Consider the following 15,534-nt stretch of genomic DNA (forward strand, 5'->3'; position numbering starts at 1 on the left):
GCATTTAGGAACTAGAGGAAAGTTGTATTTTTCATCGTTGCTACATCGCACCCTGACTGGCTCATCTCCTCCCCAATACCCTTCTGTAAGGGGATCTCCAGTGGCCTACAAATGGGCTTTGGGTCTTGCATTAATTCAATTTCTAATGTATTCTGTCTGATAGGAAGACTATTCACATCCCTGGTCAATGGTCACAGGGGATTTACCAGAGGCTTAATCCACATGGGGTCTCAGCAAATAGATTTTGGACTTTCACTGTCATTTATAGCCTTCTGAAAATTGGATGCTTGGAATTCAAGCTTGAGTACTGTTCCCTTCTCTGGTCTTGGATTTTATTATTTACAAATCTAAGATCACACAAGCTGGTGTGTGGACTTAGTTGACACCTCACTTAGATGGCTGTTTGTTTTAAGACAAGTCTTTATGCCCCCAGGCATGGTTTTTCTGACAGCTGTGCACCATCTGATCTCTTCACCACACTTTGCCATAGCACCCATATCTTCAGTGACCGCTTCATGAGGCCAAGTATTGAGTGGGGTCATGTCATAAGAACTACTTGTTCTTATTTATTTATTTATTAAATACTTTCATTGGGGGCTCTTACAGCTCTTATCACAATCCAGACATTCAAACTAATTGTTTTTAGGTTAGGACTTATGATTCAGTGTGGGCTGAAGATCTATTCATATATCTATGGTTTATATATGTTCCTGGTTCACTTTAGGGACATCATTATGATTTTATTAGAGAAAATTATAAATCATCCCATGGAGAATAAGGGGCTCCAAATCAGATCCTTCGGGTATTGACATTACCATTAATTTAGCCAATGCTGAAGAGTTTAAAACACTGTCAAGAAAAGGAAAACATACATGGATAGGAAGGTTTTTAAGACCAAAATACCAGATGAACCCTTCAGGACCAGTGGTGAGAGTGGCGCTAACTGGAGGGTGGAGGGAAGGTTGGGTGGAAAGGGGGAACCGATTACAAGGATCTACATATAACCCCTTCCCTGAGGGACGGACAATAGAAAAGTGGATAAGGGAGACGTCGGACAGTTTAAGACATGAAAAAATAATAATAATTTATAAATTATTAAGGGTTCATGAGGGAGGGGGAGCAGGGAGAGAGGGGGAAAATGAGGAGCTCATACCAAGGGCTCAAGTAGAAAGCAAGTGTTTTGAGAATGATGATGGAAACAAATGTACAAATGTGCCTGACACAACGGGATGTATGTATGGATTGTGATAAGAGTTGTATGAGGCCCCAGTAAAATGATTAAAAAAGGAGAAAAAGACCAAAATACATGGATTGCTGATTTGTCCAACTTTCACCTGACTGACACTATCATGGATTTGGTCAGGCACACCTTAGTCCTCAAAGTGACATCCTTGATCTTCAACACTTTAAAGGGTCTTATGCAGCAGATTTGCTGGATCCAGTACATCATTCGATTTCTTGACTGCTGCTTCCATGAGCACTAATTGTGGATCTACGCAAGATGAACTCCTTGACACCTTCAATCATTTTTCCATTTGTTATGACATACCCAGTGGCCCTGTTGGGAGGAGTTTTGTTTGTTTCACACTGGGCTGCAGTCCACACTGAAAGTTGCAGTGCTTAATCTTCATCAGCCAGTGCTGATCATCATCAAGGCCTCCTTACTCTCAGCAGGCAGGATCGTGTCATCTGCTTGTCATGGGGTGTCCATAAGCCTTTCCAGACCCTGACACAGAGCTCTTCTTCATGTAGTGCAGCTTCTAAGACCATTCGATCAGCACACAGATCGATTAGGAAGGATGAAAGGATTCAGCCCCGACACATACATTTTCTGATTTAATCCATGCTGTAGCCCCTTGTTTCGTTGGAAAGGTAGACTCTTGGTCCACACAGAGATTCCACATAAGCACAATAAAGTGTTCTGAAATAACTATTCTTCTTAATGCTAGCCATCATTTTGTAATTATCCACAAGGTCAAGTGCCAGGCCCTTAGGGGAGAGCAGACTTTAGTCCATGAATGCCTCCACTTTGGGGGCCCTTGCTCTTGTAGTATAGTACCTCCCCTTTCACCCAATTTAATACCTGCCTACCCTCTAGCCCAGGGATCAGCATACCTTTTTTTTTTTTTAAGACAGAAGAGCCAATCCTGCCCCTCACAACAATTTAAAAATAACTTGAGACTCATCAATATGTATAATTGCAAACAAATAAAACCACCTTTATCTGAATAATATCCTTTAAATGAAACTGATAATTTTATTTTCATTTAAAATTTTACTTCATAGTCATATGTACATACCTAAAAAGTTTCATAAGGTTCAAGAGCTGGTTTGCTGACCCCTCTGCTAGCCTATTACTCCTCCTTCTCTCCTTTCTCCCCCCTCCCCTGCGGATGACTGTCAAAGCCTCTTTCATTTGATAGCAACGTTTTCTCAAGGTGACATAAAGTCATCAAACTGCCACACTACCCAAAAGATAAACTATTTAGAAATAAATCTAAACAGATGGCAAGTGACATATTTTGGACATGTTGTCAGGAGAGACCGGTGCCTGGAGAAGGACATCATGCTTGCTAAATGGAGGGGGGGGGGAGAAAAGGGGGGGAGCCTTCAGAGAAGATGGGTTGGCACTGTGGCTGCAACAATGGGCTCAGACAAAGGAACACTTGTTCCTCAGCGGCATCTCTCTCCACAGATGTGGGGAGATGTTCCCAGAGGTCAGCTGAGCCATCAGAAGTGGGGAGGCTCTGCTATGCGTCCTCTGTACCCTTGTTGAATTTGGGGCTCTTTGATGGATACCTAGACTGCGGATGGGCTGGTGGTTTTGGAGGGGGCACTTCTTGGTGAGGGTCCAGAGGCAGGCCCGCTCTCCATGAGGGTGAGGTATTGCTGAGTGGCATCCAAAACTTCCATGCAGTCACTGGCCTAGCTCTCCAATAAAGAGCCAGACCACCAATGAGGGCACAGTTGACAGACAGCAGAGCTTCCTTTTCCCTGATGATGGCTCAGCAGATTTCCAACAAAATCTCCCCACGTCTGTGGGGAGAGATGTCACTCAGCCCACCACCCCATCATGGAGGGCACACCAGTCACCTGTGAAGCATCTCATCTGGGAGCTGTCAAAAAAGTGCACCCTCTAAAGTCTCCCCTGGCCCAACGCCCTAGTTGTCCACTGACAACATTCCCTCCTACAAGGGAAAATCTGACATTAAGCAAACACCTCCACCATCCCAGGTGACTGTTGACCCCCCAGCACAACCTCCCCACAATGACCGCCCCAGCCTCCATCCCCATCATTGAGGGCACAGCTATTATCCCTGAAGAGTGTCATCTAGAACCTGTCAAAAAATGTCCCTGCTGCCATTGGCCAAGGAAACACCCAGCAAAGCTTCCCCAACAGGGAATGCACAGCTGTCCCCTGTAAAACATCTTCCCTGCCAAAAGCCAAGAAGGTGGATGGCCAATGGTGGGTGGGCAATGCTTAGCTGCTGGTAGGAAAAATATCCCCACAGCCATCTGGCTAGCTCCCCTCAGGACACCCTCCCCTCCACTGAGGGCACAGCGGCCACATGGCAAATACTCCTCACATCTGAGGCTACTGCTGACCTGTAGCAAAACCTCTCCACGTGGGATGGCAAAGATACCACCCAACCATATATCTCAGGCACCAAGGGCTGCTACCTGCTGCCAAACATCTCTGCTGGGAATGTCTAAAAAAGTGCCCCCTCCAACACATCCCTGGCTCTACTTATCTAGCTGCTCACCAAAGCCGCCTCCCTCCCACCAGGGCACAGCTGACACACAGCAGAGCCTCCTCACCACTGATGGCTCAGCAGAGCGCTAACAAAGTCTCCCCACACCTGTGGGCAGAGATGTCAGTCAGCCGTGTCTCCCCATCATAGAGGACACACTTGCCACCCGTGAAGCATCTCCTTTGGGACATGTTAAAAAAGTGGCCCCTCCTAAACCTCTATTGCCTAGTTGTCTACTGAAACCCTTCCCTCCAAAGAGGGTATGACTTACAGCATCCCCCGCTCCCAACTGCCGCTGGCACATCCAAGGTTCCTGCTGACCCCTAGCAAAACCTCCTCACATCTGATGGTACTGATGCTACACGGCCCTGTCACCGAGGGAGCATTTACCACCTAAAAAACCTAGATGTAAAGAAATGGATTTTTCATCAACCTTTTATGAAGTCCCCTAATGTGTGTATATAGATGTCACCCTTTTCAAATTCCTTCTCCTTGCCCCAGTTTTAAGATAGGGAAACAATGTGCACGTGCAAGTTGTCCCTCTCAATGTAACCGATGGAGTGGACAATTGTTCTTTGAAGTGAGAGGTCAGCAGGTACTGGGAAGGGGCCTGAAGGCTGACATCGTCACTTGCCAAGAAACACGCACTTCAAGGATGAATTTCTTCTCGTTTTTTTAGGACAGGCCGCCTCCGAGGACTTTTTAATACAGTTTTCCTCATCTCCCTGTTGAGCTTGAAGAAATGAGTTCAAGTTGGTTTGGATCTAATCAAAGTGGAGACCCCCAAACCAAATCCACTGCCATGGCGTCAATTCTGATGCTGAGGTGCCCGGTACAGGGTTTCTGAGGCTGGAAATCTTTATGGAAGCCGATGGGATCATCTCTCTCCTGCACAGCACCTGGCGTGTGAGCCGCTGACCTTGCAGTTAACAGCTCAAAGCCTAGCCCACAGCATCACCGGGGCTCCTGAACAAAACTGTGAAGAATAACTTCATGTCTATTTACCTACCCATCAGGCACTGCCCCATGCACCTGGTGCAAACATCCTAGCAACGGATCCTTACAGAAAGTAACCCTATGAGATGGACAACGAAGGCTTCCCATTTCAGAGACGAAAACAAATTCTCTGAGAGAAAAATGGTCTGGCAAGGTTCATTCACCATGGCATGGCAGAGCTGGGCTCCCACCTCCAAAGCCTGCCCCATCACTCCACTTGCCACCGGTTAGAAAGACCAATGATGGGGAAAAGGGGCATGGGACTAAAGATCACTTGGAAATCTACAGATCCCATCAGGCTCCTGGCAGGAAGGCAGGACGGTGCGTGGAGAGCGCTGTGACTGTGGTCTGGGCTCGGCAGTAGGCACTATGGAAAGGCGAGATACGAAACCATTTCATCTCTTTTAAAGCTCCAGATGCTTGGCACCATGCCCATTTGACAGGTCTTCAACAAGAGACAGAGGAGCATCATTTTCACAAGGCTTGGTGGTGCTGTCTCATTTGTCTCACAGTGCCTTTAAAAAACAGTGTCTTGGACTTCCACCTACAAAAACCAAGCCAATCCCATGACCTTCAAGGCAACCCCAACTCATTGCGACCCTATGTTGGGTCCCCGAGATTGTGAATCTTTAGGGGACAGCCAGCCTCATCTAGGTGCCTTGGAGCACCAGGTGGGGCTGAACTCCCTTTTTGTTGCAGCCCAACATCTAACCCACCATGCTACCCAGGCTCTTTGGTGTCCACCAAAATCCTATTGAATTAGAATCAGGGCATGGGGTAAGTCGTCTGAGAAAGACAATTTCAAGATCTCCCTAGATAAGTGGAAGAATAAGGAAATTTAAGATTTACTTGAGAGAAAGACGAATGAGACGTAGGTATGGATGGTTCATCCGTAGCATGAACTTGCCTTCTGTTTTAGTTATCATGTTCTGCTCTAGCACGTGCCCTTCAGAGCCCAGTCCCCCCACAACCGAATCCTTTAGGCTTTGTGCTCTGGAAATCCTTCTCTTGAATTGGAGAGAGCTGCCTTCACACTTTCCTCCTGACTCAAGGAACAGCTCTTGGCAAATAGCATATGATCAAAAAATTCAGATTGATTGGAGGCCCTGCTGAGTATAGCTTCTTGACTGGATCACCTAAGGCTTTAGGACAGCAACTTCACTGCATTCTCTGTCAGACTCTCCACAAAGTGATCTCATTTACCTTCAGCCTAAACCTTCCTCCTTTTGCAATTATCTGTACATCCCAGAAGTTCAAGTCTGATTCAAACCATGAGGAATATCATGTCTGATGTCAGATGGATCTTGGCTGAAGGAAGAACATCAGAAGATGCTGCCTCCTCCCATAAAGGTTTATAGCCTCAGAAACTCTGTACAGGGCTGCTTTAAGTTGATATTGACCAATGGCTGGAGTTTTGGGGGTGCTAATAATTTTTCTTTTCCAAAAAAGTTTTCTTAGATTTTTCAGGTAAATAATCAAATCACTTCCAAATATTGGTAGATTCCTCCTCCCCTCATATGAAAAACAGCAACGTTTTACTGTGATTCAGCTGAAAATTTACAGAGGAAATCGGTTTCCCAGTCAACAATTCATACATTTTTGTTTCATGTCATTGAGTGTAACCCTCACTATAGCAAGCCCTATCCCCCTTTCTTCTTCCTATATTTCCCATTTCCAGTTCTCCTTCTTTCTTATTCCTTCTTGTCTTCTGAACTTTGTTCCTGAGCAAATTTTGTTCCTTGATGTTGGATGATTGATTGTTCCAGGATAGTGCATCTCCCTGGTGTCTCTTCTCACCTAATAGACTTGTTTATTATTTGGCCAGGTGGATGGTTCAAGTCCAGGCTTGAGGGGTGACTATGTATATTATTCTAATTGCCACAGTCTTGGGATTCCACCAGTCTCTATTAGATCAGTGAGCCTGGTCTTTCTCTAATTTTGAGTTTTGTTGCATGTTTTTCGCCAATTATATCTATGAGTTCCTGCTATGATTCCTTTCAGAGTGGTCAGCAGTGGTAGCTGGGTGCAGGATACAGAAAGGGTTTTCCCAGGTTGTTCCCCAAATCACATGATAAATGACTGTACACTTGGGGGTCAATTCAAGCTGCTTTGAGGTTATCTCCCTGAGGGTATCAGCCATTTAGAGCAATCAGACTCTAGTCTGTCCCACCCTAAGTTGGGCCCATTCCCTGCTTGTAAGGATAGTGGATTGTTTCCTTGAAGAAGAGCCCAGAGAGAAGGTCAAGCCCACTCAAGTACAACCAAGGTTAGGCTGCCATCTTGAATCTAGGATCTGCCCATCTTGTCACATGTGTACCCCTAGTCTTTCCCCTTCCTATTGTGTATATACCCCAAGATCATTCCCCTCCCATTGCTGTATTACCTATGGTACAGTCCCTTCCCATCATGATGTAATTAGGGGGGCTTGCACGCCCCCTAAGTGTATATAAGCCTTGATTAGAAATATACTCGTTCTCTCCCCTCCTCTTGTCTCCCACTTCCATGTGGACCACCAAAAGGGGCTGAGGTAAGCATGCTACCATGAAATGTGCCTGAATTCTTTATCTTACTCTCTCTCCTATCTTCTATGGCTTTACTATGATCTTTATATATTATAACCATACAATTGTGCCTAAAGACCCTGCGGTTGTCAGAGGCTGGTTTACTCTGACAGCTGGGCATTATATAATTCTTCTGGTCTCAAGGTTGTGGAGGTGAGGTTCATGTGGTCTTTTAGTCCTTTGGACTAGGCCTATCCATGGACCTTTAATTTTCTTTAATTTTATGGAATTCTGTTAAGTAATACAACTCACCCCCATTGAGTCAATGCTGACTCATAGTGAGCCCCAGGGGGTTTCTAAGACTAACTATTGATGGGAGTAGAAAGTCCAGAAGAACACTAAAAATAAACAAACAAATCTAACCAGAATAATGAAACAGATAAAAACCTGAATAGGAAAGAAAGCAGAAATATTAAAACCTAGAACAAATGTAAATGGATTATAGGGAAATAAAATGATAGAGTGTTAAATTATAACCCAACTGTACCTGCAACAATCCACTTTCCAATACATTCTGCATGTTAGCAAGACGATTCACATTGCTGGTCCATGGTCAAAGGGGATTCACCAGGAGCTTAATTCACACTTAGCAAAAAAGCAAACAAACAGAAACAACTTTAAAGGGTCAAAAGGGAGATAAAATGATAAGATACTACATTTTGACCTAACTGATTTGCCATAATCAACTTTACAATGCTTTTCGTCTGATAACAGGGCTACTCAGGATTCATCTGAGGATTAATTCATGTGGGGATGTTGCAAATGGGTTCTTGGCTTCTGTTATCCATAGTTTCCTGTCAACCAGGTGTTCACATTTAAGCTCTGATACTATTCCTTCTTTCACATTGGAATTATTCTTATTTATATTCCTTGGATCACATAGGCTGGTGTGCTTTTTCCATGTGGACTTAGTTGAAGCCTCACTTAGAAGGCACGTTGTCTGAAGATAAGCCTTTAATGCCCCAGACACTATTCTTTCTGATATCGGGGCACCATCTAGTTTCTTTGCCACACTTTGTTCTGGCACCCATATCTTCAGTGACCTCTTCTTGAGAGCGAGTAGCAAGAAGGGACATATCATAAGAACTCATTATTCTTAGATTAGGGCTACAGTTAAGTGCAGGTCAAAAACCCATTCATGCATCTATGGTTTATATAAATCTCTGGTTCACCTTAGAGACATCATTGTCATCTTATGTTAAAGAATATTTTAATCATCCCCCACGACATCCCTTTCGCCGTCATCAAGTCAATGCTGCCTCCTAGCGACCCCATAGGGCAGGGTAGAGCTGCTCCTGTGAGTCTCCGAGCCTGCAGTTCTTCACAGGAGTAGAAAGGCTTTTCCTTCTGCCGAAGAGTCATGTCAACTTTAAAAAAAAAAATCATTTTATTAGGGGCTCATACAAATCTTATCACAATCCATACATACATCAATGGTGTAAAGCACATTTGTACATTCATTGCCCTCATCATTCTCAAAACATTTGCTCTCCACTTGAGACCCTGGCATCAGCTCCTCATTTTTTCCCCTTCCTCCCTCATGAACCCTTGATAATTTAGAAATTATTATTTTGTCATATCTTACACTGTCCGAGGTCACATCAACTTTCATAGACCTTTAAAAAAAAACAACCCTGCAACTTGGACTTCTTTCTGGATGCTCTCTTGTAATCCATTAATTTGTACTTTTATTTATTAATTAATTTAATCTTTTTCTTATATTTGTTGTTCTTAGTTGCCATCAGTCAATTCTGAATCATGGTGACTCCACGTGTGTGGAGTGGAATTGCTCCATAGGGTTTTTAAAAAAAATAAAACATTTTATTACAACGGATGTATGCATGGATTGTGATAAGAGCTGTAAGAGCCCCCAATAAAATGATTTTTAAAAAATGAAACAAAAACAAAAACTGTTTTATTATGAATTGGGTGAAGGTTTACAGAGCATCTCAATTTTTCATCCAGCAATCTATATACATTTCACTGATGGCAATCCCCACAATGTAACATCATTTATTTTACTTTCTCCCTGTGATTCCATTTCACTTTCCTTCCTAACTCTGAACTTCATTGTTGGATAAATGTTGCTCTTTTGATCTGAAATGACTGATTGTTCTAAGATATATGTGCTTCACTCGTGAGACTCTTCCTGTTTTAGATCTTTCTGAAAATTGAGTGGTAGGGTAGTCACCTGAAGGCCATAGTCTCATGGCTTCTTGTTTATATCTGTCTAGTAAGCCTTATCCTTTTTATTATTTTGTTTTTTGTTCCACATTTCCCCCCACTCTAATGTGATCCCTTTCAGAGCAGTTGATAATGGCACCACCATCTAGTTCTTCTGGTCTCAGAGTCATGGAGACTGATGTTTGTGTGATTCATTGGTGTCCATTGGATTAATTGTTTCCATGTGTCTGTTTCCGATTTTCATCACCTTTATTTTCTCTGAACAGGTGAGAGGCCAATGGTGGCACTTTGCATGGCTGCTCAAACTTCTAAGGCATATGGCTTTTAAGACATAGGGTTTTAAGACTGTAGATTTTGGAATCAGTTTGCCAGGCTTATCTCCAGAGATGCAAATGGTGGGTCCAAACTGCCAGCCTTTTAGGTGGCGGCCAAGATCTTAATTGCTCATGGCATGCAGGGATCCCTTCTTACATTAGGTCTTGTTATAGTGCTCTCTTAGATTTGAGCAATCAGAAACAACCACCCCCCACCAAACTTATTTATTAGTGAACTAATAGATAAATAAGAAATTATTAATAAATCAGCATGAAAATTCTATGCTGATTATTTAATTAGTAATTTTAATACACAGTGTTTCTGTTTTTATGATATTCTACATTTAGCTGACAGGATTTTTTGACAACAGTATGTTAAACATTTCCAAGTAGGTGCAATTTGAAACACTTTAACTTCTGTTTATGAATAAATGTCTTCTTTGTTTTTTTTTTTAGTCTTCCCCCACCATGGAATTCATGACAGGTACTGTATTTCTTAAACAATAGCCTCTGTATCTTTATTTTTTACTCTAATTAATCAATTTTGTTACTGGTTTACTTTGAAAAGGAGTGTCTTCATGTTCTCTTCCAATCCACACAACATACATTTTCCCAATTGGGGACCAAAATTAGAGCCAGAACAGTGGAACAACAAGATTGGACATGTTCAGGCAAGTTCTGGACTCTTTCAAGCATGTATTTGAAACTGTATAGCAAGCATGAGTCAAGACAAAAGTGCATATGCCGATACATGCAATACTTGCAGTTTTGCTGTGTGACTGTCTGTGATCACGATCTAAAATACAGATACTTTACTAGCATTCGTTTCAAAGCTGCTTTCACATCGTTGTTCTTTAGGCTGTAGATGAGGGGATTCAGCATGGGAGTGACCACACTGTACTGCAGCGAAGCCAGCAAATCAAGGGAGGAGCCAGAGGTGGGCATGAGGTAGCGAACCAAACCTGAGCCAAAGAACAGGATCACAGCAATGAAGTGAGAGAAGCAGGTGGAGAAGGCCTTCCCTCTTGTGGAGCTGATACCCAGGATGGTGGAGATAATGCGAAAGTAAGAAAAAAGGATAGGCAGAATGGTTCCAATCCCATGCAGTAAAGTGGAGCAAATCACAATATCTTTTTTGATGGTAGTATCAGAGCAAGACAAAGGCAAGAGCGAGGGAAGCTCGCAGGTATAGTGGTGTATAGTTTGGGCCTCACAGAAGTCCAAATTAATAGCCAAGAACACAATGAGCATTGCATTGAGAGAGGCCAGGCCCCAGGAGGTTAACACCATGGCCACACAGAATGGGTTGCTCATCAGCTGGCCATACAGCAGTGGATGGCAGATGGCAGCATAGCGATCATAGGCCATCACTGAGAGCAGAATGGCTTCCGTCCCTGCAGTGACAAACACAAAGAAAACCTGAGCCAAGCAGCCCTCTATTGAGATGGTTTTCTTCTCCGACAGGAGGTCCTCTAACAGCTTGGGCACAGTGACAGAAGAGAAACAGAGGTCCAGGAATGACAGATTGCTTAAGAAGAAGTACATGGGTTTATGGAGGCGGGCATCAGTCCTGATCACTAACAGGATCATCAGGTTCCCCACTAGAGTCAGGAAGTAGATCACCAGGAAGACCACAAATAGCAGAGCCTCGATGTGGGGGTCAGAGGAGAGACCGAGGAGTATGAACTCGGTGATACTGCTATGATTCCTCATGAGCAAGCTAGTTCCTTGAAATAAAGCAGAAAGAGGGGTGAGGGCTTCACTGATCTCCTCAAGATCTCAAACTTCCTCAAGATATCACTAAATCTTCTTATACACCTTTCCCTACTCTACCTGGGTTTTGTGCTCTGTCATATCAATGATTGAGATATGCCCTCACCATAGCTCAGCAAGAGTTCTTAATCCCTTGGTAGTTGTCACTCTTTGGTTATATTATGCACATACTTCACAGAATCTTACACTTGTTTCACAAGAATTTACTGGAAAAATTAAAATCTCTTGGATCAGTCATCTATTTATTATATTCATTTTACACTACACGCTTCCTATAATTCAGAAAACTTTAAATAATTTTGTTTTAAAAAGACATTATAGCCTATACTAACAGCAGTTGTTCAAAACCCTTCTCCATTCTCCAAATTATTATCGAAAGTATTATTTGGCTAAAATCATTCAATGGCTTCTAATGCTCAAACATCACAATGAAATTTAGTTGGATTTTAGTGTGTGTGTATGTGTGCATTTTCTGAACACTCTTTCAATCACGATCTCAGTTTTTTTCTCTGAGCTATGCTGTGATGCACTTAAGCCAGGGCTTCAAGGGCTAATGAGAAATCTGACATTCAGGAACACTTTAAAATATTATGTTGATAACAATTATGAGAACCATGCAAAAAATCCACTTTTTATAATTATCATCTAGGAATTTAAGTTTTAGCCACACTAAAACATACAAATTTCCTTACTTTGACATTCAGGATTCATATCAATATTCTGCTTTTGTCTGCCAGTCTATAGCCCATGGTAGCCTCTGGTTGTACCAAAAACAGAAAGCCCTGTGTCTACTCCATCTTGTCTTGTTATCAATCTATTAATGTGAAACTTAAGGTCAAGAGAAACTCAAATTCTGATCATGTTAAAAACACCAGTTAACCCAAGCTTAAATATGTCTTGGCTGCAAATTTAGCTTACCTTGGAGCCTAGTCAAACAAAGCAATTTTACCGTTGTCTGCTATAGGATATTAGCTTACATTCAGTGATGTAGAAGAATAATCATCCAGAGAGTCTTCTTTTGAGGACCCTGCATGTATAAAAGTGTAAATAATATTAAAAGCAACATTTTTCTCCTGAAATCTCCACAAGTAAATGAAAAGGATCAGTTGGACTCATGCCTGTTTTGGACCTCCGTATTTTCAAGACTTTCAAACAATATTTTTGAGCTCTTCTGAAAATTACTCTGTCTTCCTTCACTCTCAAGAACAACCTGACCACAGAGGCTATGGCAGATTTGGGCTCTCACATTTTGAACAGTGTAATATGTCTCATCTGTTATCCATATTTTGTCTGTGTGAAAAGTAGCAACTAATTATATCATGTGATTTAGATGAAATCACAAAAAAGGAGTCTACTCCTCCATACCATCCTAAACTAATCCCATAGATTTCATTAGAGACCAAAGGTAAACATTTAAAATTCAATTATAGTTCAATTAGATGGAGGAAAAAATATAATTTTCATTCATTACTTAGAAATGAAGACATTGACTTTTTTCATAGAGATGTGTGAGAGACTGATGTCAGATTTGCACTGAGAGATGGATTAATTGAGCACAGGGTTTCAGAAGTTTCCTAGACAAAGGTTTCCCACACTGGCTACCTCAAGGTATTTTGCAATGAATAAAGAAGTGAAGGCTGTGTGCGGATGGCCAGCTTGGACACATTGACTTGAAGGATCCTGGAGCCAAGGGTGGATATTCAGATGCATGGGAGAGGAATCTGACCTGGGGAGATGGATATCAATGCTGGAAGCAGAGAGGGGATATAGGTCAACTTTATCCCCTTGAAAAGATTTTTAGAGCTGTACTCATTTGCTTTCTCTTACACTATTCACGCTGTATCGATGTTGACAAGATCTGAGGGTGGTTAATTAAGAGAGACTTCACTAGAGTCTCCTTAACTAGAATTCTGTGCAAGGAAGAGGAGAAATAGCAATTGTAGAATAGTCAAATGTCTATATCTGATATGGCCATTTTCATTCTAGATTTCAACTTTCTGGAGTCTTTCTGGAGATTAGAAGTGTGAGCAGATTTATGCCCAAGCAATAGCAATAGGAGGGAAGACAGATAGTTCTCAGTAGTTATTTAAGGCATCAGGGGAAGACCCATCAGGGCTCCGTCCAGAGAAGGAGATCATCTGCCAAGAAGCAGGAAGCGCCACACACATGTCAAGAGTATATGAGTAGATTCAGGCTCTAGAATAAATGGAGCAGATAGAATTGACAAGGACTGTGGGTGGAGAATACACACTAGAAATAAAGCACATATAAGACTTATCAGAAAGAATAACAGGGGGGAATATCAGGGTATTAGGAAGAAGTTACCATGCCTTCACATTTTCTGGAGGAGTCAGCTCCTGACTGTTGGAGCTTCCCCATGACTTCTCCATAAGAGAACTTGTGTCACAGGGGCCCGAATCATCACATAACAGATAGTTTTCCTTTTTGCTGTCAATGAGTGCAGGATATTAGAATAAGTCAAACTCTGGAAGAACTTGAAGTATCACAGAATCAGAATTATTCTGCACATGTTAACATGGAGTAGAATCATTCGGCAATGTAGATCACTAAATGATTAGATAAAGTTTTCTCAAAAGAAAGTCATGTTCTGAACAAATGGCAGATAGTTCCTTGAAATTGTCACATGCTCTCAGGTGCAATAATTTGACCATCCTTCCTTTATATTCTCTGTGGTACTAGACGCTATGCTAAGAGCATCATTTAAAGAAAGAACTTTCCTGTGGAGCCAGCCAGATGTTATTTGTGCTTAAGCAGCTATGGGCTGGCTCTCAAACCCAGGGGAAGCTGTGCCAATGCCCTGTATTCTCTGAAGTCTCAGCCTGAAGCCCAGCTCTACCCTTTTGCAAGCTAAATAGAAAGTTAAACTCAGTAAGAAGCGTATCAGATTATCTCCAGGGCAATCGTAGAAATTTCTGAACCCAGGCTACTATTTACAGTGTTTTATTCTGCTGTGCAATGGACATTTTCTTAATAGCTCCAGGGCTGAAAGTGCCATTTAAGGATTCCCAGGGAACCTGGGATATGACACACTGTTAAGTTCCAGGTTATTATAGGATATATATATATATATATGTTATAAATATAACATATTTATATGTTTATATATGTTTATATATAAATATAACATATTTATATTTATATAAATATAAAACAAGTATATATACATATATATACAAGTATATATATATATATATAGTTTTATATTTATAACAAATTACTCATTATAATGATCAAATGAGAGGTGATAATGTCACCCTGGGAAAATAATTACGTAGTCCTTGAGTTTTAGAGTTTCTATATTCCAAACTTACAATGAATTTTTACAAGTGTCGTTAAAGAGTTACCTGTCTCTTTGGTTTGTTGTACGATGTCGGCTTGTATGCTGCTATGCTGCTGGAAGCTATATCTCCTATATTTCAAATACATACAATCGGGGTCACCTTTGATGGACATGTTTCAGTGGACCTTTCAGATTAGAGAGGAAGAACTGATGATCTACTCCTGAAAACTAGAGATTAAGATCTGTATCTATCACGACAGAATATTGTTTGACTTGCTTACTTTGGACATACTATCAGGAGAGATTAGTCACTAGAGGAGGACTGCCTGTTTGGCAGAGGACCAATATGCCAGAAAGACCCTCGGTGAGAGGGCATGGCACAGGAACCCTAAAGTGGACTTGAACACGTCAGCAATTAGGAGGATGATGCAGGAACGGGCAATGTTTCATTCTATTGTACATAATGTCACCATATTAGCATGCTGGTTACGATCTATCATCTATCTATCTATCTATCTATCTATCTATCTGTCTGTCTGTCTGTCTGTCTGTCTGTCTGTCTGTCTGTCTGTCTGTCTGTCTATCTATCTATCTATCATCTATCTATCTATCTCTATTATCTATATAGCATCCTATCTATCTATCTATCTATC

General features: G+C 41.8%; 1 protein-coding gene across 1 annotated transcript in view; it reads right to left on the reverse strand.

The window, feature by feature from the left end:
- Positions 1–10,596: 10,596 nt before the first annotated feature.
- Positions 10,597–15,534, reverse strand: part of LOC101656095 (olfactory receptor 8S1-like) — a 9,369-nt gene continuing 4,431 nt past the window's right edge. The window contains exon 2 of the mRNA XM_004711494.2: positions 10,597–11,527. Coding sequence (XP_004711551.1) covers positions 10,597–11,520 — 924 coding nt within the window. The 5' untranslated portion in view covers positions 11,521–11,527. The remainder of the gene's footprint in view (positions 11,528–15,534) is intronic.

Source organism: Echinops telfairi, unplaced genomic scaffold (assembly GCF_000313985.2).
Source record: "Echinops telfairi isolate 266 unplaced genomic scaffold, ASM31398v2 ScPeMD7_12;HRSCAF=54, whole genome shotgun sequence".
In the NCBI taxonomy this organism is placed as follows: domain Eukaryota; kingdom Metazoa; phylum Chordata; class Mammalia; order Afrosoricida; family Tenrecidae; genus Echinops; species Echinops telfairi.